Source organism: Panthera onca, chromosome A1, assembly GCF_046562875.1.
Source record: "Panthera onca isolate mPanOnc1 chromosome A1, mPanOnc1 haplotype 2, whole genome shotgun sequence".
In the NCBI taxonomy this organism is placed as follows: Eukaryota; Metazoa; Chordata; class Mammalia; order Carnivora; family Felidae; genus Panthera; species Panthera onca.
The window spans coordinates 238,198,446-238,224,309 of NC_138339.1; the positions used below are offsets into that span (position 1 = coordinate 238,198,446).

Genomic DNA, 25,864 nt, shown 5'->3' on the forward strand with positions numbered 1-25,864 from the left:
GTATCCTCCACTCCCCTTCATTTTGCCCATCCCCTCACCCCTTCAAACATTTTTGGCAAGTTTCGAACTCAATTAGTGTAAAAGCACAAGTGAATGACCAAGGCAGTCAGAGGTTCCAGGGGTCAAACTAACACCTTCTTCCCCTAACTGGTGGCTGGAACTGACATAAATAAACATCAGGGCGGTATCGTGGGCTTGCAGTCAGAGGTGCCAGACATGCAACTGCCTAGGGTCCTCGCCACTGGCCGTGCCCACATAGCTCGTCCTTGAAGGACAGCTGCATGTGAGCAGTGGAGAGCGGCCAACAGCCAGCAGCCCTGCCACAGCCCTGGAAGAAGCTACGAAGCAGTGCCTGTCCCGGGCAGAAGGCTCCCACCCTCACGATTACTCCAACAATCAGCAACAGGCACAGCGGCCTCGGAAACTTCCATGCCCAGGCTCCGTGCTCACACCCTCCTGATCCCAGACACGGCTTCCACTCAGACCCTCCTACTGATGGGGAACAGTCCCCCCAGCCCACTCAGCCAGCCCAGCCCTGCAAAACATCTCAAGCTCCTAAAAAGGCCAAGAGGACCTCCAAATCGCCACTACGGCCTAGTGTCTGAGTTCAGGGCTTCAGTGGCACAGGCCACATCTGCCATGTGGCTGCTCCTCAAAGACAGACCTCCAGTGGTCAGGCAGTCCAGAAGCAGCCCTATCACGCCCCCCGGACTATCTACATACCCAAATCCCCCAAAGAAGGTATCTACACCCCCAAAGAAGATGCTCTTGGCTTCACAGATTCAGCTCTACTGGCTCTAATTCGGAACAAGTTCCCCATCAACGGCAAGAGCTACTACTGGCTCTCAAAAGCCACCCAGCGTCTGCACAGCTCATCTTTGTCACCAACAACCACTTCTGGGCTCGTAGGCTTGTCTCTTCATCTGGAGGCCCACTCTCAACTCCCAACCCCCAAAGGTCGCAGCTAAAGGCTTCACAACTGGGAGAGGTCACTGAGGTCATGCCAGGAAGCAAGCCCGACTGAATACCTCATCCCTCAAGGCCATCCGCATCACCTCGCAGCAAACCAAGCAGGCAGCAGATCACCGACATCCAAGCCAACATTCTGCGTGTGTTCAAGGGGCAGCTCTATCCACCCTGTAAGTTACTGGAGGGTCACCTGTCACACCCTGCCCTTGCCCTCCTTGCCACAGCCCCAACATTTCTCGACGCCTAACGCTCATCACTGTCCCTGGGAGAGCCACCGAACAGTGACCATATCAAAGTAATTGTTCTGAATCCCTGAAGCACGAAACAAACTCAGGACAACCCAGTCAGTTGGAGAAAGACGCTTCCGAAAGGAACTTAGATTCTGCTGCCGGATGACCAGCCTCCAGCCCTGCCAATGCCCAGGGCACGAATCGCCTTGGGTGGGTGCTGCTGCTAACCGCATAGTCACCCAGCTTCGTGGCCTGAAGACAGAACCAACAGACCTGCTCTTGGGGGAAAGAAAAGCATAATGAAGTTGCAATTTTTAATTTTGTTTTTTTTTTTTAAGAAAGAATGAAAATAGTGACGCTTTTGCACTAACTCGATGCCCTCATATTTTGCACAGTCGAAGACAGGCTAAGATATTCTGGATGTCCTGATGCACATGAATCCATACCACGGACTTGAAATTTTCTATGAAACCTTGGGATCAAGGAACATTTTGCTAGATTTTTTTAGTTCCCGTCCCAGTCTTGCCCTTGCTCACCTGGATATGACATGGCTCTTCTAACTCCTCCAGTCATCTTTTTTTTTTTTAATTTTTCTTTCTTTTAGAGAGAGAGAGAGAATGTGAGAGCAAAAATGGGGAAGAGGGACAGAGAGAGACAGACAATCTTAAGCAGTGTCTACACTCAGACATGGGGCTCAATCCCATGACCCTGGGATCATGACCTGAGATGAAAACAACAGTTGTACATTCAAACAACTGAGCCACCCAGGTGCTCCCTCCAATCATCTTTGATTTGCTGGAAATACGTGGCTTACAGTTGAAAGGCAGCAAAGGAGGAAAAAGTATTATTTTCCTTTCTTGGTGACATATGCAGAACTTTCGAGATATTATAACTGACTTGAAAATAATCAAGTTTTGGGGTGCCTGGTGGCTCAGTCGGTTAAGCGTCCAGCTTCAGCTCAGGTCATGATCTCACAGTTCATGGGTTCGTGTCCCATGTCAGGCTCTGTGCTATTAGCACAGAGCCTGGAGCCTGCTTTGGATTCTGCCCATGTCAGGCTCTGTGCTATCAGCTTTGGATTCTGTGACTTTCTCTCTCTGCCCCTCCCTTGCTCATGCTCTGTCTTTCTTTCTCCTCCCTCTCTTTCTCTCTCTGTCTCTGAAAAATAAATTGACGTCACAAAAAATTTTATAAAAAAAATAAATAAATAATCGAGTTCCCCGAGCATACACAGTCTGTCCCATAAATGTGTTTTCAGATAACATCTATTTTGCAACTTCAAACGTTGTGCCACCACTCACCCTTAAGTGCACTTCACTATAGTACAGGTCACTCTCCCCATGACGTGGAAGTGTTACGCAACCCTTGCAGAACAGTCTTCTTCTCGTTGCCTCGTGTCTAACTTCCCAGCATTTCACGCAACCTTTGCGACTTTTTTCCTCAGTGCATTTTTGTGTGTCCATTGGATTACAAACACTATTAAGAAATACAAAACCGAGAAATTGGTATGTAGATTTTCTTTTAAAGTCATCTTGTAAAAGGCATCCTCAAATATTTAGAATAAAATTGTATGAGCTTGAGAATTACTTCACCACAATCTAGTCGGGGGAAATGGCGCAGGTACAGATGAAACAAGATGGGTAACGGGGTGGTAACTGTTCAAGTCAGGGTAGACGTACATGGAGGTTTATCATGTTATGCTCTCCAGCATTGTGTATATTTTAAGCTTTTCATGATAAAAAGCTTAAAAAGACACAAGTATCATGATTTCAGTACTTCGGTTAATAACACACTCCTTCCCTCCCTTTGAACATTTTTTTATGAGACAGCTTTTTGAGTTTTTACAGTTATTAAAAACTAGCATCTAAATTAACCGAACATAATGCCAGAACTTTGCATTTCTTTTGTTTGTTTGTTTTTAGGGGTTTTTTTTTTTTTTGCATTTCTATCTCACAAAACTTAAACCAAAATTATCCAACTTAATGAAGCCAATTTAATCACATTGTTCCCACTAGATATTAACATTTTTAGACAGTGCAAAACATTTATTGCACCTTTAAAACCAAAATTAAATTTTATTTTATAAGTACTATTTAATTTTTATCTCATAATTAAAATTTTACTATGAGCTTTTCATTGTTTAATTGTAAATGTGTTGGTTTAAGAAACAAATAAATGTACATAAAGCTTCAAAAAGTTTTAAGCATAAGGGCCACAATCCAATGTGTGAAGACCCCTGCCGGTGACAAAACCCCACAGGGGGAGCTGTTACTTATTTGTCTGTGCATCTCAGAGGTATGGCACTAAGCTTGGCACATATTTCACACTCAATCCAGTTTGCTTAACTTAAAAAAAAAAAAAAAGCCACTCTGGAGTGGCACAGAATGAGAATTTCAGAACTGGAAAAACAAACTGAAACCAAACGCCTCATTCTCCAACAAAGAGAGGTTTGGGAAGGTTAAATCACACAGCTAATGGAAGTGCGGTGAAAGAAATGTTTAGGAAGATTGATCTGACATAGATCTATGGGATGCTTCAGAGGAGAAAAAGGCTGGAAGCAACCGTGTGTGTTAAGAGGCGACTGCCATCATCAAAGCCTGCGGTAATGAGGGTGTAAACTGGGGTGATGGGCAGGGAATGAGAAGCAGAGGAGGATCTGAAAGACATTGAAAACGTACCCTTCACACTGCTTTTTCACTGTCAGTAAGATTTAATCTTGACCTATTTCTGCACAAGCTGATATCAATCACGATACCCAGATATTTTTACCCATAGCCCCAAACTGCACAAAAAAAGACATAATTAGCAATTCTTTTGACTCATCTAGGGCCTCTGAGAGTGATTCATACCCTTCACTACACAATTATCCACCATAAATATAGTTTAACCTCTGCTTATTCCAAGCAATGGTTCTTTAGAATGTCCATCTGTACATCACTTACTCTTTTGCTGTAGGATTAAGTCCAACCTCTTTATCTTTTGAGATCCTCAGCATTTTTTTTCTCCTCCACCTAAGATAATCAATCTTGACACACGTTATTCTGTAATACGACAGTAAGGAATCTTTCAGAATCAGGATAGCAAGTTTTGGTTTTTTTTCAATTTTTTTAAAGTTTATTTATTTTGAGACAGACAGAGACAGCATGGGTGCGGAAGGGGCAGAGAAAGAGAGGGAGAGAGAGAGAAATCCAAAGCAGGCTCCCCACTGCCAGCGCAGAGCCCAACACTGAGCCCAACACTGAGCTCGAACTCACAAAACCGTGAGATCATGACCCGAGCCAAAACCAAGAGTCGGATGCTTAACCAACTGAGCCACCCAGCAGAGCAAGTTTTATTTATCTTCCCTAAACACGCTAAGATCAAAGATTCATTTCAGTTAACCTTGTCTTTTAAAATGGACATACGATAGAGTAAATGTCTTCAATAAGAAAAGCTGGTTGATCTCTTTTGTTCCAACAACCCAGAGAAAATCAAACTTTTGATTGTAGATGGGAAGGAAAATAATTTAGAGAAGCAGATGGGATAATGGGTGAGAAAGGCCAGGATAAAACTGAGCAGGCAGAAGGCAATCACTTGGGTAGCGTCTGACATGCAAAGTCTGATCAGGCCCTAAGGGGAGTGGGGGCAGAGATACTGGAAAAGAGGTATAAGTACCCCAAAGACAAACCTGTAGAGGGTCAAGAGAGCTGACAACTGTCCCACATATCGCTGGAAATACTGCAGAACCCCTTGTGGCCCTCAAGCCACTCAGGGTCACCCCTAAACCAGTTCTGCTCCAAACCATGCAAACGCACACTGTACCTAGTTTTCTCCCATGCTCACAACCCTACTCCGATCTCTGAGGATCCTATCTATGCAAACCTTCCTTGCTTTCCGAGTTCCAGATTAGGCTTCCTCTCTTTCCTAGTTGACCACTGTAGCCAACCACACTCCTCCTCCTTGGTGTTAACAGTCAAATGCCATCTTGCATTGTTTTCAATTCAGGCCTGGCCTCCGGTAAAAGCCAAGTTCCTTGAGAATAGTTTCTCTGTCCTATAACTTATGTCCCTCCTTCAGAAAAAAAGCACAACGTGAATGAAAAGTGTTCTTTTGGGGGGTGCCTGGGGGGCTCAGCGGGTTAAGCGCCCGACTCTTGATTTCAGCTGAGGTCACGATCCCGTCATGATCTCATAATGATCATGGGTTTGAGCCCCACGTCTCTCGCTCCCTCCTTTTCTGCCCTTCTCCTTCATGGGCACACGCACACGCTCTCTCTCAAAATAAATAAATAATTTTAAAAAATAATTTTGGAGCTACCGGTGTTTCTATTCTGTTTTTCTCCAATTATCATTTAAAGCGGCATAGATCTTATAGTTTTAGAAGCAGTTCCTTATTTGGGGATCAGTTTATAAACTACATGGTTGAAAATACATCCCAGCCAAGGATGTATATTTTTCTCTACAGCTGGTGCTGAAGAGACGAACAAAGCTGGAGCCTAAAAAGACCAATATAGTCAATGCACTCAGACAAATGTCAACAGCTGCCAGGGAAGATTTCATACTTAGAATGGTTAGTCGGCTAGAAATTGGTTCTATTATAAGAATTTGTTTCCTCTGCAAAAGAAAAGTTTGAATACATTAAATCTTAATGAGAATTCTACAGGCCTGGGCACACAGTCCAAAAAAAAAAAAGGGGGGGGGGGAAAAACCTAATTACAAAGCACAATTTTCCAAGTACATTCAAAGATTTTCAGCAAAAATAAATGAATTTTTTGTCTTGGAAAATAAATTATATAGATTTCTGATGTTTGATACTCAAAGAATGGAAATAGGCACACCAGAGTTTCATTTGTGCCATCTATTTTTTTCACTTATTCATATATTCATTCACGGAATATCTAATATGTACTGGGCATTGTGCTAGGTGCTGAGGAAACAGAAAAGTAAGATAGGCTTGCCCTGGAGGATGTCAAACTGTGGGTCAAATAGAATGTCTTTAAATATGCCCAATGCTCCAATGGGAATACGCAATGGGAATATTTGGGGCTCGGAGCCATGACTAAGTAATAGATGTGGGGTTTCATTAAATAGGTAGAGGAGGGGCGCCTGGGTGGCCCCGTCGGTTAAGCGTCCGATTTCGGCTCGGGTCATGATCTTGTGGTCCGTGGGTTCGAGCCCCGCGTCGGGCTCTGGGCTAACAGCTCAGAGCCTGGAGCCTGTTTCGGATTCTGTGTCTCCCTCTTTCTCTGACCCTCCCCTGTTCATGCTCTCTCTCTCTCTGTCTCAAAAATAAATAAATTTTAAAAAAGAAATTTTTTTAAATAAAATAGAGGAACAGTGGGAATTAGACAGTATGTATATACCTAACACTACCATTTTAACCATGGTTTCTGGAAGCCAAGAGTATAGCGCAAGGTAAGCAGAAGGTAAGGTCTCCGTCAAGCTCATTTGTGATCAGAGGGCAGGAAAAACCCAGAAGTTGAAGAAGATAAACTGACACGGGTGGTGAGTCTACAACGTGCCGGGCATTTGTGCACTTTCTACAGGAGGTCTCATTTCATCCCCCAATGCCAAACCATGGCAGAGTTGTTCACAGTGGAGAAAACCGAGACTCAGAGAAATTAAGTTAATTTGCCCCAAATCACAGTGATCATCCTGGCACAGCCGGGATTCTGACCGTGTGGTCTGGCTCACACATCTCGGTGTGATGAGTCTCATCTACTGCCTGCTGGCCTGGGAAGGCACACGGAAAGTGGTTTCAGCAGCCGGGGGACAGTGAGGAAGCTCTGACTGCAGATGTGGACAAGCTGGCGAAGGAAAAGGGAGCAGGAACCGAGGGCAGATCGCGACAAAATGACCTGAGAATTCAGTGGTCAAATCAGACTCGCTGTGGCACTTGTTTTTTTTGTTGGTTTCACAAACTGCAAGGTGACAGTGACTATGTGGTCAGGACCTTGCCACCATTTTGGCTGCAAGTTACTGCATAAAGCTTCTCCTTGGGACGCTTCAGAGGCTGAAGCAAGCTTACTAAGGAAACGTGCTCTGCAAAGTAAAGACCAAAGAACGGAGGGTCGGAGGCTACCAAACAAAGGCCTCTGCTAAAGGCACGAGCCTCAGCTAAATCGTCTCTTCTGACCGTCGCAACAACCTGGACGGAGGCTTTTTGTTCCAAGCCTGCACAGGGGAAAACATCATTGACGACAGTGACGTCGGGCAGGTGTCCTGATGCATCTGACTTGGTCCCAGGTGGGACGACAGGTCTCAAACACTTCACTGGGACAGAATTTAAATTCCACACTCAGCAAATGCTGATCGCCTGAAATAGGGCGGCTCTGTTTGCGAGTTCATTAGAAAATACCCCGTCAGAGTGAGCAGGCTGGGATAGGGTATGACGTGGCAAAAATGAAAGAGCAGTCAAGAATACAAGAATAGGGAGGACGAACAAGACAGACGGGGAAGATGCTATTTTTTAGGTTTGTCAGTTTTGCAAGATGAAAGCAGTTCCGGAGACGGACGGTAGTGATGGTTGCCCAACAATGTGAATGTCCCAACGCCAATGAAGTGTGTATTTAAAAACGGTTAAGACGGTAATGCTGTGCGCATTTTGTCACAACTGAAAAAATAAGTTTAAAGTTTGCTTAAGCTATTAAAGTGAGATAAGAGAACACGCTCACATTAAAAAAAAAAAAAAAAAAAAAAAACTTGCTTTAAACACTTTTGTTTACTAGAAGCTGAGCGAGCTAATTGATGTTATTTTAAATGGCCCGTGGGAAAGTAACTGCAGCGTCTGTGGATTTCAGAATAATGATACAAGTAGTTGGAAGAAATTCTTAACACGCGTAGGCTCGTGGAATTTAAAACAGATGTAGCGTTAAGGACTATGCAAGGTTTTTCAGTTACACGCCCCAACTTCTTCGGGGATGGGCGTCCACTGCTAAGCTCAGGCCCATCAGAAAGGCAAACCACACACTCGATCACAGTTATTGTCCGCAGTGCCCGGCTCACCCGTCCGTGCTTTCCCCTCCAGCCCGCGGCGCCCACCAAACAGCGGCTTCTCCCTAGCGAATGACACGTTTTCCTAACGAAAATCGTAGGACCTCCCTACACAATAGGGGAGCTATCTCGTTCTCGACTGCGGAGGCCACTTGGGGTTCTGTTGGGACCCCTTTCAGTTACCCGGCTCCCTTGCACACGCGCCCCTACCGCCGCTGCGAGCTACGCGGCCGCAGCCGCCCGCGGAAGGCAGGCTCCGGGGGGCTGGACGGAGGCCGTGCGGCTCTCGCGAGACCCGTGGCCGCGCGGGAGTTCTCGAGTCGTGCGACGAGGCGGCGGCGGCGGCGGCCCGGGACTCGGTGATGGATGGGGCGCTTCCGCAAAGATGGCGGCGGCTGCGGTAAGAAGCGCTCGGCTGACGGCCTGGGGCGGCCGACTGCGGCGTGGGCTCTCCGCCGGCCGGCGGGCTTGGCCGGGCCCCAGCGCCTTGGCGGCGGCAGTGGCCGGCGTGGCCCTGGCAGGCACAGGAGTGGCGTGGTACCACGGCCGCGTGAACGTCGCGGCGCCCGAAGGCAGGCTCACCGTCTTAGCGCAGGTACGGGACCGGTCCTTTTCGCCAAGCCCACCAAGCTCCTCCCTCCTCGGACTCCCGGCGGCGGAGGGTGAGGGCTGCCGCGGGCGGCCCCGGCTCCTCTGCCGGAGGCCACGTTAGGGGCGCCGCCGCGGAAGGCCCCGGACGGGTGGGAGGCGCTCCTTTCCAGCCGCGGCCCCCGCCGCGCGCGCCCGAGGGCATCGAGGCCGACGACGGGACGCGCAGCCCCTCCGGGGGGAATCCCGCGAAAGCCGCTCGGACACCCAGCGCCCGAGACGCGAATGGAGACGAGGGGTGTGGGCGTGTCTTGGTTTGTGGATTTCTCACTACACCTGGCCCGCGCTCCCTCCCTTCCTGCTGGTGGTGCCCAGACGCTCAGGGGGTGTGTTTCCAGGGACTCACCTTCGTAACTAAATCCTTCACGACTGGTTCTCTGCGTAGCGTGGTGAAGTTGTCCTAATAGATGACTTTTGTTTTTTTTTAACCGTAAAAGTGCCGACCATAAAAATTAGCAGGTTGATGATTTCCAGATTTTATCATCACCCATGGGGAACAGTATTACATGATTATAAACCTTAATCTTCGGTAGACTCTAAGTACTAAGCAAAAGACGTTTCTTCTGAAACCTACACGTTTAAGGGACAAAGTTCCCTACTTCAGTGTAAAACTGCCCGGTAAAATATTTGAAAAAGTACTACTTCTTAGATATTTTATGTACTTTTAATAAGTTTTAGTGTATGCGTTGCTTTGAAAATTGGAAATCGTATTCTTTGTTAGCTGTACCTTGTATCTTTTTTTTAAGGGTCTCTTCTGTTTAAAAAAATTTTTTTAATGTTCATTTATTTTTGAGAGAGAGACAGAGGGGGGCGGTTTGGGGGTGGGCAGAGAGAGAGGGTGACACAGAATCGTAAGCAGGCTCCAGGCTCTGAGCTGTCAGCACAGAGCCCCATGCGGGGCTCAAACTCAGGAACCGTGAGATCACGACTGAGCCACCCACGCACCCCTACATTTTACCTTTCTAATGAAAAACCCAAGGAACGGTCAGATACAAAGAAAGAGAGGAAGACAGGCCTTGTGAATTAAAATTAAGCATTGATAAATGATGTTTTGACTTGTATTAAATTAAGATGCCATATGGGTAACAGGTTCAATAACTTTCCTATCCTCTTACCATTTCTGATCATAGGTGGGAGGATATGTCTTGTGGTATTTTATGGCATTTTTGTTAATTCTTCTGGTGCCAAGGATTCAATTTATTATTCATCATTGGTTTCTCTCTGTTCTCAGCTCTTTTTTTTTTTAATTTTTTTTTAATGTTTATTTTTGACACAGAGACAGAGCTTGAGCGGAAAGGGGGCAGAGAGAAACAGAGGGAGACAGAATCCTTAACAGGCTGCAGGCTCTGAGCTGTCAGCACAGAGCCCAACGCAGGGCTCGAACTCATGAACTGTGAGATCGTGACCTGAGCTGAAGTCAGATGCTTAACCGACTGAGCCACCCAGGCACCCCTCTCTCTGTTCTCAGTCTCTTATTTCATTCTGTTTGCTACCTTTAGGTTAGTCTTACGAAGAATGACTTTTTAACCACATAGCGTACCCTTCTTCAGTAACCATTGGTGCCTCATTCTGCCTAGGATAAAATCCACATTAGAAAATTTTGATACTCAAAGCCCGTTGTGGTAATATTCTAACCCATCACTACTCAGATACACCTTCCAGTAAAAGTGATTCACTTCCTTTTTTTTTTTTTTAAACATTTATTTATTTTTGAGAGAGACAGAGCATGAGCCCAAGAGGGGCAGAGAGAGAGAGGGAGACACAGAATCTGGAGCAAGTCTCCAGGCTCTGAGCTGTCAGCACAGGGCCTGACACGGGGCTCGAACCCACGAGCCGCAAGATCATGATCTGAGCCGACGTCGAGGCTTAACCAATGAAGCCACCCAGGCACCCCTAAGGTGTACAACTTGATGTTTTTTTATACGTTGTGAAATGGTCACCAATAACGAGTTAATTAACATACCCATCACCTCACCTAGTTACCAAAGAGTATGTGTGTGATGAGAACACTTAAGATTTATCCTAAAACAAATTTCTAGTGTATAATAACAGCATTGTTAATTGCAGTCGCCATAGTGTATGTTAGATCTCTAGGACTTACCTCGTTTAACTGAAACTATTATCCTGTGACCAACATCTTCCCATTTCCCCCAACCTCGGGCAGCCACCATTCTGCTCTGTTCTTCTATTCAACTATTTTAGATTTCACATATAAGTGAGACCATGTAGCATTCGTGTTTCTGTACCTGGCTTATTTCACTTAGCATATCTTCCATTCTCATCCTTATTGTTGGGTGGCAAGATTTCCTTTTTCAAGGCTGAATAATATTCCCGTGTGTGTGTGTACATGCACATCACACCTTTTCCTTTCGGCCATTGATGGACAGTTGGTTATTGTAAATAATGCTGCAAGGAATGTGGGAGTGCAGATATGTCTTCACAATACTGATTTCATCTCCTTCAGGTACGTACCCAGAAGTAGTGCTGCGGGACCATGTGGTAGTTCTATTCTTAATGTCCTGAGGACCCTCTGTATTGTTTTTCATGATGCCTGTCCCACTTTACTTTCCTAGCCAACAGTGTAGAAGGGTTTTCTTTTCTTCACCTCCTTTTCATGACTTGTTATCTTTTGTCTTTTTGGTAATAGCTATTCTGACAGATGTGAGGTGATACCTTATACAAGTTTTGATTTGCATTTTCCTGATGATTCATGATGTTGAGCACCTTTTCATATATATGTTTGTCTTTTGTATGTCTCCAAAAATGTCTGTTCACGTCCTTTGCCCATTTTTTAATCTGGTCATTTTATTTATTTCTACGGCCATTTAGTTTGAGTTCCAGTTATATTTTGGTTATTAACGTCTTATCAGATGTATGGTTTGCAAAAATTTTCTCCCATTCTGTAGGTTGTCTTTCAGTCCGTGGTTTCTCTTTGCTCTTTATAAGTTTTTTTTTTTTTTTTTTGAGACAGAGCAAGCACTTGCATAAGCGGCAGGGGCGGGGGGGGGGGGGGGGGAGCAGAGGGAGAGGGAGAATCCCAAGCAAACTCCTCACTGTTAGTTCAGAGCCCCAATGCAGGTCTCAACCTCACGACCATAAGTGAGATCATGACCTGAGCCAAAATCAAGAGTCGGATGCTTAACCAACTAAGCCACCCAGGTGCCTCACTCTGCATGAGCTTTTTTGTTTTTGTTTTTTCAAGTTTGATGCAATCCCACATGATAATTTTTGCTTTCGTTGCCTGTGCTTTTGGTCACATATCCAGAAAATCATCACCCAGACCACTGTCAAGAAGCGTTTTTCCCTATGTTTTCCTCTAGTAGTTCTACTGTTTGGGATCTTACATTTAAGTCTTTAATCCACTGTGGTTAATTTTCATATATGATGTGAGATAAGCATCCAGTTTCATTTTTCTGCATACAAATATCCAATTTTCCTAATACCATTTGTTGAAGAGACTGTCCTTTCGCATCGTGTATTCTTATTTGGGGGCTCTATTCTGTTCCATATGTCTATTTTTATGGGACTGTCACATTTTTTTGATGACTATGCGTTGTAGTATATCTTGAAATCAGTAAGTGTGATGCCTCCAGGTTTGTTCTTCTTGCTCAAGATTGTTTTGACTTTTCAGAATCTTTTGTAGTTCTATATGAACTTCAGCATTTTTTTCCCATTTCTGTAAAGAATGCCATTGGGATTTTGATAGGGATTACATTGAATCTGTAAATCACTTGGGTACTATGGACGTTTTTTTTTTTTAAGTAGGCTTTACCCCCAGCTCAAAGCCCAACCCAGGGCTTGAATGCATGACGCTGAAATCAAGACCTGAGCTGAAATCAAGAGTCGCATGCTTAACTGAGCTACCCAGGTGCCCCGGTAGTATGAACATTTTAATATTAATATATTAATTCCTGGAATGGTTTTGAACAGTTAAAGATTAAAATTAAAGGTAGGATTTATCTCTGTCAGGGTCCAGTTAGGAGACAGAAACTTAAACCAGTTATTTGAAAGGTGACATTGAATACGAAGGATGACCTGGTAAAAGAAGGTTGACTGCTAAAAGAGGAAGGAAGGACTTTAAGAGGTCCAGAAGTAGCAGGTGTCAAAAAGTAGCTACTACCTGTAGGTGAAAGGAAAATAGACAGTGAAGAAGGAACTAAGGATTTGGGAAAACTCCCCTCCAACCCTGAGGGGTTGAGCTGAGATTTAGCCTCTTTGAAGAGGACTTGGCTGCCACAAAAATATAAAGACCACTATTGGTAGCTCTGGCCGGACGGCGCAGGCCAGAGCCAGTCTTTGGAAGAAGCTTGTCACTGCTGGAGGGTGTATGGGGGCTGGAACCGGTCTCTAGGTTCGACCCACTGAAGAGGGATGTGGCCCGAGGGCGTGGCCAGAGCTCCCGCAGAAGTAGCACCTGGAGCTACTCTTTTTTTTAATGTGAACTTTATTGTCAAATTGGTTTCCGTGCAACACGCAGAGCTCATCCCAACGGGTGCCTCCTCCGTGCCCATCGGAGGCGGCCTGGTGGGTTGTGTGTTGGCCTGATGCCACCCCCCACAAGAGCGGCCACGGAGTCCGCCTGTAGAGCTGTCGGGAAGCCGCCCACCTGGCGGGAAGCGTCTGGCCTGAGTACGGCGTAGCCAGAGCGGCTGCACCTGCCTACTGGAGTTGATTGGAAATGGCCCTGGCTGGTCTGTGAGGGCTGCTGGGCTCCAGCTCAGAATAAAAGAGGCAGAAGGCTTCCGGCCTCCGCTTTCTTGCAGTGTCACTGCAGTGCTCTCTGTTGACTGAGACTGAAACTGTTCTAGCGACCGAGGGGAAAAGTCTGCAGGGGGTTCAGTTCCAGTATCACAAAGCAGGACGAAGGAGGGTAGATGAGGCGCGGAGACAATCGATGACTCCTGTGGAGTTCAAGAGTGTTTGACCCAGGTTTCAAGGGACAGGGAAACCTCCATTTGACCACCCGTTACGAATGGTACCAGGTGGGTTGCATATTGGCGTTCTATGCGTTGGAGAGGATACGTGGGCACTTGGTACGGTCCGGCGTGTCCTTTGTGTTTCTTCAGTTAGTTGTTATCAAGGAGTAAAAGAACAGACAAAGTGAGCTTTTCTCACGTGTTGTCTCTCTAGTGCTGAACTTAGGGCCTGGCGCTTGAAAGGTGTTCATTAAATGTTTGTTCAATGTACATTTCCAAGGTTGCAAGGTACACCCTTCTCCACCAGAGATTTCTCATGGAATTAATTATTTCTCTTTGTAACATTCCTGGTATTATGGAAACCAGTAATTCAGGTTTAGAATATTTTCATTGTAGGGGTGCTTGGGTGGCTCAGTCAGTTAAGCATCTGACTCTTGGTTCGGGCTCAGGTCATGATCTCACGGTTCTGTGGGATCAAGCCCCGTGTCAGGCTCCGTGCTGACAGTGCTGAGCCTGCTTGGGATTCTCTTTCCCTCTCTTTGCCCCTCCCCCTAATGGGCTCTCTCTCAAAATAAATAAATAAACTAAAAAAGGAATATTTTCATTGTAGTCAAAAAAATAAAGAAGTTACAAACACTGTTGAAATTGCCATGTTTATATTATTGAGACTGATGACAATAATGATGGCAAGAAAATTAGTGAGGTCAGAGTGATCATTAATTTTATGTGTCAACTTGGCAAGGCTGTGGTGCTCAGTTGTTTGGTTAAACATTAGTCTAGATATTACTGTGGAGGGGGTTTTTTAAGATGTGATTAACATTTAAATCAGTAGACTGTTCAGTAAAGCAGATTACTCTCCATAGTGTGGAATGTAATCCGGTCAGTGGACCGCCTTAAGAACAAAGCTGAGGTTTCCTCAGAAAGAATTTGATCTCCCGCAGGCAACGTAGAAACCTTGCCTGAATTTCCAGTCTCTTACCAGAAATTCCAGCCTGCCCCACAGGTTTTTGATTTGCTGTTGCCCACAATCTCATGAAGTAATTCCTTAAAATAAACCCCTCACTCCCTCTGTCTCTCTTTTTCCCTTTGTACATATAGGATATATGACTATCTTATTGGTCCCACTCTCTGGAGAACCCACAGATTTTGGGACTGGTGATTAGGATGCTGCTGTAACAAGTATCTAGAACCGTGGAAGTGGCTTCGGAATTGGTTACTGGGTAGAGGCAGGAAGAGTTTTGAGGCACGTGACGGCGGTGGCCTCGATTGCCTTGCGGAGACTGTTGCTACCAATGTGAATGTCATGGGTGCTTCTGGTGAGGTCTCAGATGGAGAGAGGAACACGGTAATGGGAACCGGAGCAGAGGCAGTTCCTGTGATAAAGTGGCACTTGGCCAAATTGTGTTCCACTCTTTTGGGACAAGTGGAAATTGTGAGCGATAAAATTGGATATTCAGTTGAGCAGATTTCTAGCAGAGAGTTGAAGTCATGGTCCAGTTTCTCCTTGCCGGACATAGTAAAATTTGAGAAGAGAGAGAGAGAAATTAAGGAAGGAATTATTACCCAAAAGGACCGGAACCTGAAGGTTTGGAAAGCTGTGGGCAGCTCTAGATTGTGAACAAATGAGAAGGACGCTCCGCAGAGAAAACTAAGGATGTGGCTCGACAACCATTTGCTGAAGAGATTACGCGTGTTGCTCCGGAATCCAGTCAACCAGCTTGGCAAAAAGGCTGCCAGGGTTAGACTGGAGGGAGCAGAGAGCGATGAAGTGAAAAGAAGGACTTCTCCACTTCTTCAGGCACAGGCAAGAAGCAGGTCGGTGGAGCTGTCTAGCTGCAGACGTGTTACCTTTCCAGAAAAGACCAGAACAATTTCGGAAGCACAAAGCACCCAGCCACGGAGGATTATTCTCAAACCGTAAAATCCGGTTTGCTCTAAATTTCAGGCATGCCTGGGACCCATGTCTTGGATCTCTCTTTCCAAATGGTGAAGTCTGTCCTGTGTGTGTCCCCTCGTTGTATTTTGAAAACGGATGACTTGACTAGTTTCATAGGTTTACAGAACAAGTAGACTTTCACCCTAAGAAAGTCATACCCTGAGTCTCACCCAGACGTGATTGGGAGAATTTACATGATGAGACTCAGGACTCAGTTGATGGTATTTAGATAAGACGTTGGACTTAAAGTGGCTGCTGGGCTGATTAGAACTTTGGAGGATGTCAAGGATGAGGAGAGTGCATTTTGCATGTGAAGGCACGTGACTTTTGGAGGCCCACAGGGTGGACTCTTGAGGTGAGCTGTGTCCCCGCAAAATGCACATGTTGAAGTCCTGACCTCCATTACCTCAGACCTTATTTGGAAACAGGATTGTTGTAGACTTAATTAGTTAAAATCAAGAAGAGATCGTATTGGAGTAGGTTGGGCCCCTGATACAGTATGTCCTTAAAAAAAGGGGGAAGTTTAGGTGCACACAAAGGGAGAACGTCATGTGAAGACTGGAATTATGCTGCCACAGGCTGGGGAAATGCCTTCAGAGGGAGCATGGCCTGTGGACCCCTCCATCTCAGGCTTCTGGCCTCCAGACCTGTGACACAATAAATTTCTGGTATTTAAACCACTCAGTTTGTGGCATTTTGTTTCAGGAGCCCTAGGACACAATGCAGTTAGTATTTGGTCTGACTCTAGGAGCTATGGCTTCTAGCCGTTTTCTATCAGAGAGACTTCTCAAGATCCAGAAGAGAATCAAATGGGCAGCCTTTCAGAGATCCCTTTTATATCTGCCTTCTATGTGGAAGGTAGTACTCTGCTACTAAAACTTGAAAACAATCTTAGATTGTTAAACTAGTCATCTTATTAGAGTTCAGCATACATCAGATATTATAATGCCCTTGAGTTTTCCAACAAAGCTTATATTTTTAATGAGAAAATTACCAATATGAAAACCAGTCTTGTGGACCAGAAATTGGTGTTGCAGTTCAGAAAATACACATTTTAAAACCATACTATAAGAAACTTATAGTTTCAAGGTTTATGAAAAATGTGGCTTGTTGTGTGGGAGAATCACCTTGATCTTCTAAGGGGAGAAGTTATTGTGTACATTGAGGTCATGTGTTGTTTTCTTGCGTAATTGTGATTATGATTTAGTTGTCAGGTCTGATTTTAATGATTTCTCGTTAATTTATTTCTCAATAATTCTCATTTCTCTTTATTGACTTTTTTTAAATACATTTTCCTCTCTTGATGTTTTAATTTGCTTGCTTTTATTTAAGTAAAAAATTAGAAGAAAGAAACGTTTTGTTTTGAGAAGAGAGTGCACGTGAGCAGGGGAGGGGCAGAGAGAGGGGGGAACAGAGGATCTGAAGTCGGTTCTGTGCTGACAGCAGAGACCCTGACGTGGGGCTCGGAGTCATGAACTGTGAGATCATGACCTGAGCTGAAGTTGGATGCTTGACTGACTAAGCCACCCAGGCACCCCAAAAAAACACTTTGAAGATGGATTCATATGAGGATCTTTCATGCATGATGAAATGCCTTACACATGAACATATCTTAGAAGTGATATGTGTGTGGATGTGATTTTTTGTTTAGATCCCATTTAGTAATCTTGACCTATATTTCTGGAATGATATTTTGCCTTTTAATCCTGCCTCACCTTAGATTTGTGATAGAGCATGTTCAATGGTGTAAAAGGTAGACTGCAGCAATACTAATCTGTTAGCAATTTGCAGCACGAAATGGCATTAGCTCTTAGAAACTTTTTCTGAGAACAGTCTGGTTTTTCATGCCTTTAATTTTCAAATTTTGACATCCATGATAATTAGTAGTTTCTGTTTTATCAGTTCCTGTTAATCATTAGGAATCCCTCCTTCTGGCTATCCTAATTATATCCATGGAGATGATGATCTTGAAGCCTCCTTTAATACCTCCTTTCTTTAACTTTTCATAATGTTTTGTTTGTGCCTTCAATTAGCATTTGCATTTTCTTATGAGAAAATCTAGTGTCTAGTCTAACAACGTTAGCCTTTAAGTTCAGAAACTATTTTTTGTATTCTGACTCATAGCATTTAATTTGTTAAAATATCTAATAACTTTAAAAATCCTTATTAAAGTGGAATTAATTAGAGTGTCAGCACTCTGGTACTTATATTGTATTTCATTCCGTCTAGGACACTTTTTTACATTTTAACGTATCTGAAATTGGGATACATTTTAGAGTCAGTGGTGTTTTATAATCCCTTTTGTCCAGGTGGCAGTCATGGCCTAGATGTCATTGCCTGTTATTGTGAGAATTTTTTTTATTATACTTTTAAAGTTTTATTTATTTATTTTGAGAGAAAGAGAGAATGTCCGAAGCAGGCTCTGTGCAAACTCATGTGCTGTGACTCCCTGACCTGAGCTAAAACCAAGAGTCGGTCGGGCTCAACCAACCGAGCCAACCAGCTCCCCCCTCCTGTGAGAATTTGTCCACATTTTTATCACTTAAATTGAGATACATTCATTGTTTGACAAAACCTTAGTCTTTAGAAGAGAAATCATGGGCATAGAAATACCTCTCAAAGAAACATGAAAGCACAGTTTCCCTCAGATCAGAAAGTGATGCTTAGGGCAGGAAAAAAAGGCAGAACAGGCCAAGAGGGGTCAGAAGAAGATGCTGATTTGTCACTGGGGTCAAATCATGGTAGACTAACATAATTTGAGAATTAGCAAATAGTATTACAGGGTCTTCCTAAATAGGTGTCAAGATTGCCTTAAAAGTCTTTGGTCTTTTTATAGTTCACTTATTTTTTATTTTTTTATTTTTTTATGTTTATTCATTTTTGAAAGACAGAGACAGAGCACAAGCAAGGGAGGGGCAGAGAGAGAGGGAGACACAGAATCCGAAGCAGGCGCCAGGCTCCAAGCTGTCAGCACAAAGCCCGTTGCGGGGCTCGAACCCACAGGCTGTGAGATCATGACCTGAGCCGAAGTCGGACGCTCAACCGACTGAGCCACCCGGGCACCCCTATATTTCACTTATTTTTATAACCTACCTAGAATGTGGGTTTGGAGGTGTTGTCGAGGAAAAAAGAATACGGCAGAATATCCTATTCCACTCACTGTCTCACATTATAAAACTTTGTTGATGTGTTACATTAATTTTCACATAATTATTTCTATAGTTAATTCTGTTGTATAAATTTATTATAAATGCCAGATTTGATATTACTTAATAAATTTGATTTAGGTGACTTCATGTTGGGAGAAAGCAAAATGCTTCCCAGAGTGCAATTCTAAGTTTGGCTTCTTTGAATCTAAAAAAAAAAAAACCAAACAAACAAATCAAGATGCAAGACTCACTGAAATTCCATTCACCTTAATAATTAAACGTCGGTTTAATTATTAGTCTCTTACATAGTCGAAGGTGGCCAGAAGGGGTAGACCTCCAGTTGTGAAAAGATGTCCTGGGGATGTACATCATGGTGACTGTAGTTGATAATACCGTATCCTATGTTTGAAGGTTGCTAAGGGAGTAGTTCTTAAAAGTTCTCATCGGAAGAGAAAAACATTGTTCCTGTGTGGTGATGGTTGCTAACGAGACTCATGGTGGTGATCATATCAGCGTGTGTACAGACAACAAATCATTATCTTGTACACCTGAAACCGTATGTTACGTGTCAATTATGTCTCAATTTTTTTTTAAAAATTTTTCTTTAACATTTATTTATTTTCAAGAGACAGTGAGAGAGCATGAGCAGGGGAGGGGCAGAGGGAGACACAGACTCCGAAGCAGGCTCCAGGCTCAGCTGTCAGCACGGAGCCCGACGCAGGGCTCGAACTCACAGACCGCAAGATCATGACCTGAGCCGAAGTCAAACGCTTAACGGACTGAGCCACCCAGGTGCTCATTTTTGACTTAGGCTATTTTCAGCTTACAGTGGGATTTTTTGGGGCCTCACTGCATCATAAGTGGAGGAAGATCTGTATTTGAGTAATGGATCTGCCTGTATGTAACCGGTCTCCTGGAAGATAGGCCTTGGGCCTGCCACGCCTGCTCCCCTCACACCTGACCAAGGGGAAGGAGGAAGAGGGGGCCTGCAGCCAATTCTTGATTAACGGATCTAAAAGGAGAGGACTTGTAGCATAAGTAACACAAAACAACACCTTGCCTAGGATGCAGTAAGGGACAGTTTCTGAAATGTCAGAAGGAAAGAGGGAAGAGGATGCCTGGAAAAAAGCAACTTCCAGGAAAACAAAAGTGGGTATCTTCCCCCACTGACATTAATGCTGTCGTCGTTGGTTTTTCGTTTTCAACTATATTTGTATGTTTATGCTGAGCTTGATACTGAAATAATTTTAAATGGCTTAGAAAAATGCTGTTGTGGGTAATAATTTTTAAATGGAGAGAAAACTAGTAGATACAAGATGAAACTATAGAAAAGACGAAAGTAATGCTATGAGATCTTGTGTTATACTTGTGGTTAATCACAAATTTGGTTTTAAATTTAGCAACAGGCTCAAAGAGGGGAACAGGCCAGTTATATGCTTCGTTGTAGTCAGTTGTTTAGAAACAACTAAATCTGGGAACAGGACAGTTATTTTCTCCTGTTTCGCAAAGAGAACACTGTAGCATCGTTATAGTAATAAGTATAGCAAGAGGTTTCATATGGCAGTTTTTTATAATTCAAAGAGGAATATTTGCATAGCCAGAAAATATTAGATGGGTTTACCTTTACAGTTTAGTCTTTTTTAATGTTTATTTATTTTTGAGAGAGTGCGAGCAGGGGAGGAGCAGAGAGAGGAGGAGACAGAATCCAAAGCAGGCTCCAGGCTCTGAGCTGTCAGCACAGAGCCCAGTGCACAGGGCTCGAACTCCCAAACCGTGAGATCATGACCTGAGCCGAAGTCGGATGCTTAACCGACTGAGCCACCCAGGCACCCCTATGGTTTAGTCTTGAGAAAACCTTTCAAGGAGGAAGGGCCCACTTAAGTCTGCTGCTGCTGAGATGATGAGAACACATAGTTGGGCTTTGGATGTGGCAGTTGGGAAGGTGTTGGGGACTTTGACAAGAGGAATTTCAGTGAAATACTGGGGGGAGAAATTTAATTGGAATGTATTAAGAAGAGATGGCTAAGGAAGGAAACAAAGGATATGAATAGAGATACTTCTTTCTAGAAGTGCTGCTCTAAAGGATATTCAAGAAGGTACTCTGACAGGTGTGAGGTGGTACCTCATTGTGGTTTTGATTTGTGTTTTCCTGATGATGACTAATGTTGAGCATTTTTTCATGTGTCTGTTAGCCATTTGTATGTCTTCTTTGGAGAAGTGTATATTCATGTCTTCTGCTCATTTCTTAACTGGATTATTTATTTTTGGGATGTTGAATTTGATAAGTTCTTTAAAGATTTTGGATACTAGCCCTTTATCCAATACGTCATTTGCAGAGATCTTCTCCCATGATGTAGGCTGCCTTTTAGTTTTGTTGATTGTTTCCTTCGCTGTTCAGAAGCTTTTTATCTTGAAGAAGTCCTAATAGTTCATTTTTGCTTTTGTTTTCCTTGCCTCTGGAGATGTGTCTGGTAAGAAGTTGCTACAGCCAAGGTCAAAGAGGTTACTGCCTGTGTTCTCTCCTCTAGGGTTTTGATGGTTTCTTGTCTCCCATTTAGGTCTTTCATCCATCTTGAATTTATTTTTGTGTAGGATTCGAAGGGGCACATGCACCCCAATGTTTATAGCAGCACTATTAACAACAGCCAAATCATGGAAAGAGCCTAAATGTCCATCAACAGATGAATGGGTAAAGAAGGTGTGGCACGTATATAAATGGAATATTAACCTTCACGAAGAACGAAATCTTGCCATTTGCATCAACTTGGTTGGAACTAGAGTGTATTATGCTAAGCAAAATAAGTCAGAGAAAGACAAATACCATATGATTTCACTCACATGTGGAATTTAAGAAATAAGACAGATGAACATAGGAAAAAAGAAGGAAAAATAAAATAAAGGCAGAGAGAGTCAAACCATAAGAGACTCTTAACTATGGAGAACAAACTGAAGGTTGCTGGAGGGGAGGGGAGTGGGGGGAAGGGCTAAATGGGTGACAGGCATTAAGGAGGGCACTCTTTGTGAGGAGCACTGGGTGTTACGCAGAATTGATGAATCACTGAATTCTCCTGAAACCAACACTACACTATATATTAACTAACTTGAACTTAAATAAAATCTTGGAAAGGAAAAAAAAAGACACAAGATATGAGACCAAGGTCAGGTTTTGTTTTTGTTTTCAGATGTGAGACAGTAGATGAGATTTGAATGCTGATAGGATGACATAATAGGGAGGCAAAAATTGTTTACAGATCTGTGAGGGATAATTATAGGTTGAAGTCTTTTGAGAAGGGAAGTTGTGTGGAGTCAAGACCACAAGTAGGAAGGTTGGACTTCGACAGCAAAAAAGATTCTTCTGTTGTAACAGGAGTGAAAGCAAAGGGTTTGGTTAGACCTAGAAGCTGGCTATAGACCGAATTCCCACTTTCCTTCTATGAAAAAACAGACAGGCAAAAAGAGCCCGATTGTGAAGTGGTCTGGAAAGATGGGCCATGTCAGAGGGATCTATACTAACTGCTACAGGAGAGAAAAACCCCTAGAGACAATGGGGAGGGCATAACCGAGTTCATGAAGAAGGAGAGCTTAGCAACCACAGTCATGGTGAATACAGGACTAATTTGCCACAAAATCCGAATGGCTTTCTCTTAGTGGGTTTTTCCAGTGTGGCTAAAAGGAATACCTGGTAAGTTATTTGGAAGAAAACTCGGTATTATGATTTTAGTGTAAGTAGTATCCTGCACCATGGCATTAAGTTTTAAAATATTAAAGTCTAAGATAGTAAGAGAACACCAAAGATGTTTTGCTTTCCTTTGATAATATTTAAATTCACATTTGAACTCGTATTTTACATTTTGTGTGTACAACCCGACTAAAACAAATGGTCACAAATTTTAAATAAAAGCAAGGAACATAGATCATGTTTAAACAGTCAAAAATATATATTAATTGAGAAGTGAATTTGCAAGTTTCATTAAATGTAATGCATTTCTATCATATATCAGTGGATAATTTACAAGCCCCAATAATGTAATTAATACAGTGGAGCTGTTTTAACTTGCTGTGACAACCCTACTCAATTCATAAAAAAATTGGTGTTGCTCTCTTTTATTCTAGATTGTCTGACTACATTTGTGGTGATTATTTTTGTGAAAAGAGAGTAAAAGACATTAATAATACCATTAGCAATTGGGTACAACTTGAACTTACTGGGGTGTACTTGGGTTGGAGTATATTTGCGTGCAGTGGCTTTGGGTTTAGTGATAGTACATTTAAAATTGGTATGCCAAGGGCAGTAAACTTTACAGCAACATACAGGAGTTTAATAACCGTGAAACGTTGAAAGCCCAATGAAAACTAAAGCTTTCTTTAGTCAACAGTAAAGCAAGAATGCAGACATTTTTATTCTTAATTGCCTCAGGTAAAAATGTCTCTAGAAACAGATAAGTGATGACAAAGCTTTGATGTTAATAAACCCAAATGGAAGTAAAAAATCAAAGTGTGTAAATAGCTAGATTATGAAAAGAAAGATGACAAAGTTATACCCTGCAATTAGATGTAATTTGTGCTTTTGGCATAGCTATTTGTCCTACATGAATGAGAGGTTGTCTTACTCTCCTTCCTTGAATAATGGGAGGACAGTACTTACATATCCTACTGTAAATCTTTTGTGGTACTTGTCTGGGGGGGGGGGAGGGGGCAAGAAAGAAAGAAAAACAAATTGTATATCAAACCAGAAGTGTATTTTAATCTTTCTTTTGCAGTTATGTTTAGCTGAACCCAAGTAAAAAATCCCTGATGCTCTTATTCAATCAAACATATGTTCTAGTAGATAATGTATACAAATTAATGTTCTTGTTATTGTGCCTTTGGAGTTTTATGAGTTACAGCAGTGCATAAACGCCTCTCAAGCCACCAATAGTAGCAATATATGAATTAAAAGTTGAATAGGATTGAATGAGATAAGATTGTTAAATGTTTCAGATTATAAACAATTTCATTCTAGAAATAATACTTAACCACATATTTAAGTACAGCCTGGTCCATGTGGAAAATTTTTGTTGACATGTATGAAAGTTCCATGAATGTGTGATGTGTAGAATAAAAGTTGTGATTACTATTAAGAAATACAGCCTTGTAAAATCTTTTTTTCTTTTTTTTAATATGAAATTTATTGTCAAATTGGTTTCCATACAACACCCAGTGCTCATCCCAACAGGTGCCCTCCTCAGTGCCCATCACCCACCCTCTCCTCCCTCCCACCCCCCCATCAACCCTCAGTTCTCAGTTTTTAAGAGTCTCTTATGTTTTGGCTCCCTCCCTCTCTAACCTTTTTTTCTTCCTCCTTCCCCTCCCCCATGGTCTTCTGTTAAGTTTCTCAGGATCCACATAAGAGTGAAAACATATGGTGTCTGTCTTTCTCTGTATGACTTATTTCACTTAGCATCACACTCTCCAGTTCCATCCACGTTGCTACAAAAGGCCAGATTTCATTCTTTCTCATTGCTGCGTAGTATTCCATTGTGTATATAAACCACAATTTCTTTATCCATTCATCAGTTGATGGCCATTTAGACAGCCTTGTAAAATCTTAAATTTATCCACATGTATATGGTATGGTTTACGTATTTTGTACTAGAAACTTTATACCTGTGTTTCCTATTGCACGTGAGTTCCAAGCATCTCCCTCTTCTGGTCCTCATGACTTGGCTGGTGTCTACCCTGGTAATGCAAACCGTTTTTTGAATTAGACATGATAGGGGCGCCTGGGTGGCTCAGTCGGCTAAGCATCCGACTTTGGCTCAGGTCATGATCTCCCGGTTTGTGAGTTCGAGCCCCGTGTTGGGCTCTGTGCTGACAACTCGGAGCTTGGAGCCTGCTTCGGTTTCTGTCTCCCTCTCTCTCTGCCCCTCCCCCCCCCCCCAAATAAACATTAAAAAATGTTTTTAATTAGACATGATAAAAACCTAAAATAGGAAAGTACAATATTTTTTCATAAATTGTTTTAGATATTTCAAAGCAAAATATGAGTGACTTTTAAACCTGGGAATATCCTGTCCTTTTTCTCATTTGCTAGTGTATTCAATTAGAAGATAATACATAAGAAATTATTAGTGGGTTGATTTCTATGTGTGCAGTGTAAATACCAAGAGATCAAATCACACTATTAACGATGTTTTAAAGACAAATTATTTTCCGGTTAATTTGGTCAGAGCCCTACTGGGGCTTCTTCCCCTGATCAGACCCACAGTGCTGGGGAGTTGTGGAATGCTTGCAATTGCTCCAATGTTACAGTCCGTGTTAGGAGACTGCTGTTGTGGTATGGTACTGCCTTTTTTTTTTTTTTTTTTTTTTTTTTTAATGTTTAGGTTTATTTATTTTTGAGAGGGCACAAGTGGGGGAGGGGCAGAGAGAAGGGACAGAGGATCTGAAGTGGCTCTGGGCTGACAGGCTGACAGCAGTGAGCCTGATGTGGGGCTCGAATTCAGGAACCATGAGACCGTGACCTGGGCCGAAGCCTGGACGCTCAACCAACTGGGCCACCCAGGTGCCCCTTAGTACTGCTTTGATGTGTGGCCTCAGTGTGTGTCCCGTGGCTGTGACCGCAGATACTGCAAAGAGAGTGGACAGGTGAGCACCATGTGATTAGCAGTGCTACATCTCTCGAGGTGTAATAGGAAAGCCCGTTTCTTCCAGTAGACATACCAAGTGTAAGACACTTTAATGGCGAGCCAGGAAAGTGATTATAAGCAGACATCGGGATTTCACCGGGAAACCACTGCAATAGAAAGCAGACAGCCAGTGGTATAATATGAGCCAAAGGCACACTTGTTTCAAAACCTAATGATAAGTAAACATATTTTATTTGTAATCGATTTTACTTATTTATGCAACACTGCAACTGTTTTGTTTTTAAATTAGGACTTTGAGTTTCAAGAGTAGACTTGGCCACCGGGCACTGATTAAACCCATCTTAAACTACCATCATGGAAAGATTGCTTCTTGAAACACCGTCAAAATACTATTTTATCGTGGTTACTGAAATTCC

General features: G+C 43.1%; 2 protein-coding genes across 19 annotated transcripts in view; one reads left to right on the forward strand and one right to left on the reverse strand.

The window, feature by feature from the left end:
- The window catches only part of FGF9 (fibroblast growth factor 9), a 95,691-nt gene extending 86,633 nt beyond the window's left edge, over positions 1 to 9,058 (reverse strand). For 16 of the 18 annotated variants that reach the window (XR_009611601.3, XR_013556078.2, XR_014137594.1 and 13 more), the window contains exons 1-3: positions 6,541 to 8,266; positions 4,142 to 4,240; positions 2,501 to 2,675 (exon numbers count right to left, since the gene is read on the reverse strand). The gene's annotated coding sequence lies outside the window, so the exon portion shown is untranslated. Of the gene's footprint in view, positions 1 to 2,500; positions 2,676 to 4,141; positions 4,241 to 6,540; positions 8,267 to 8,752 lie in introns of those variants that run through there. The other 2 variants (XR_013556008.2, XR_013556000.2) reach the window with 2 other exon arrangements.
- The window catches only part of MICU2 (mitochondrial calcium uptake 2), a 141,409-nt gene continuing 124,100 nt past the window's right edge, over positions 8,556 to 25,864 (forward strand). The window contains exon 1 of the mRNA XM_060637551.2: positions 8,556 to 8,765. Coding sequence (XP_060493534.1) covers positions 8,556 to 8,765 — 210 coding nt within the window. The remainder of the gene's footprint in view (positions 8,766 to 25,864) is intronic.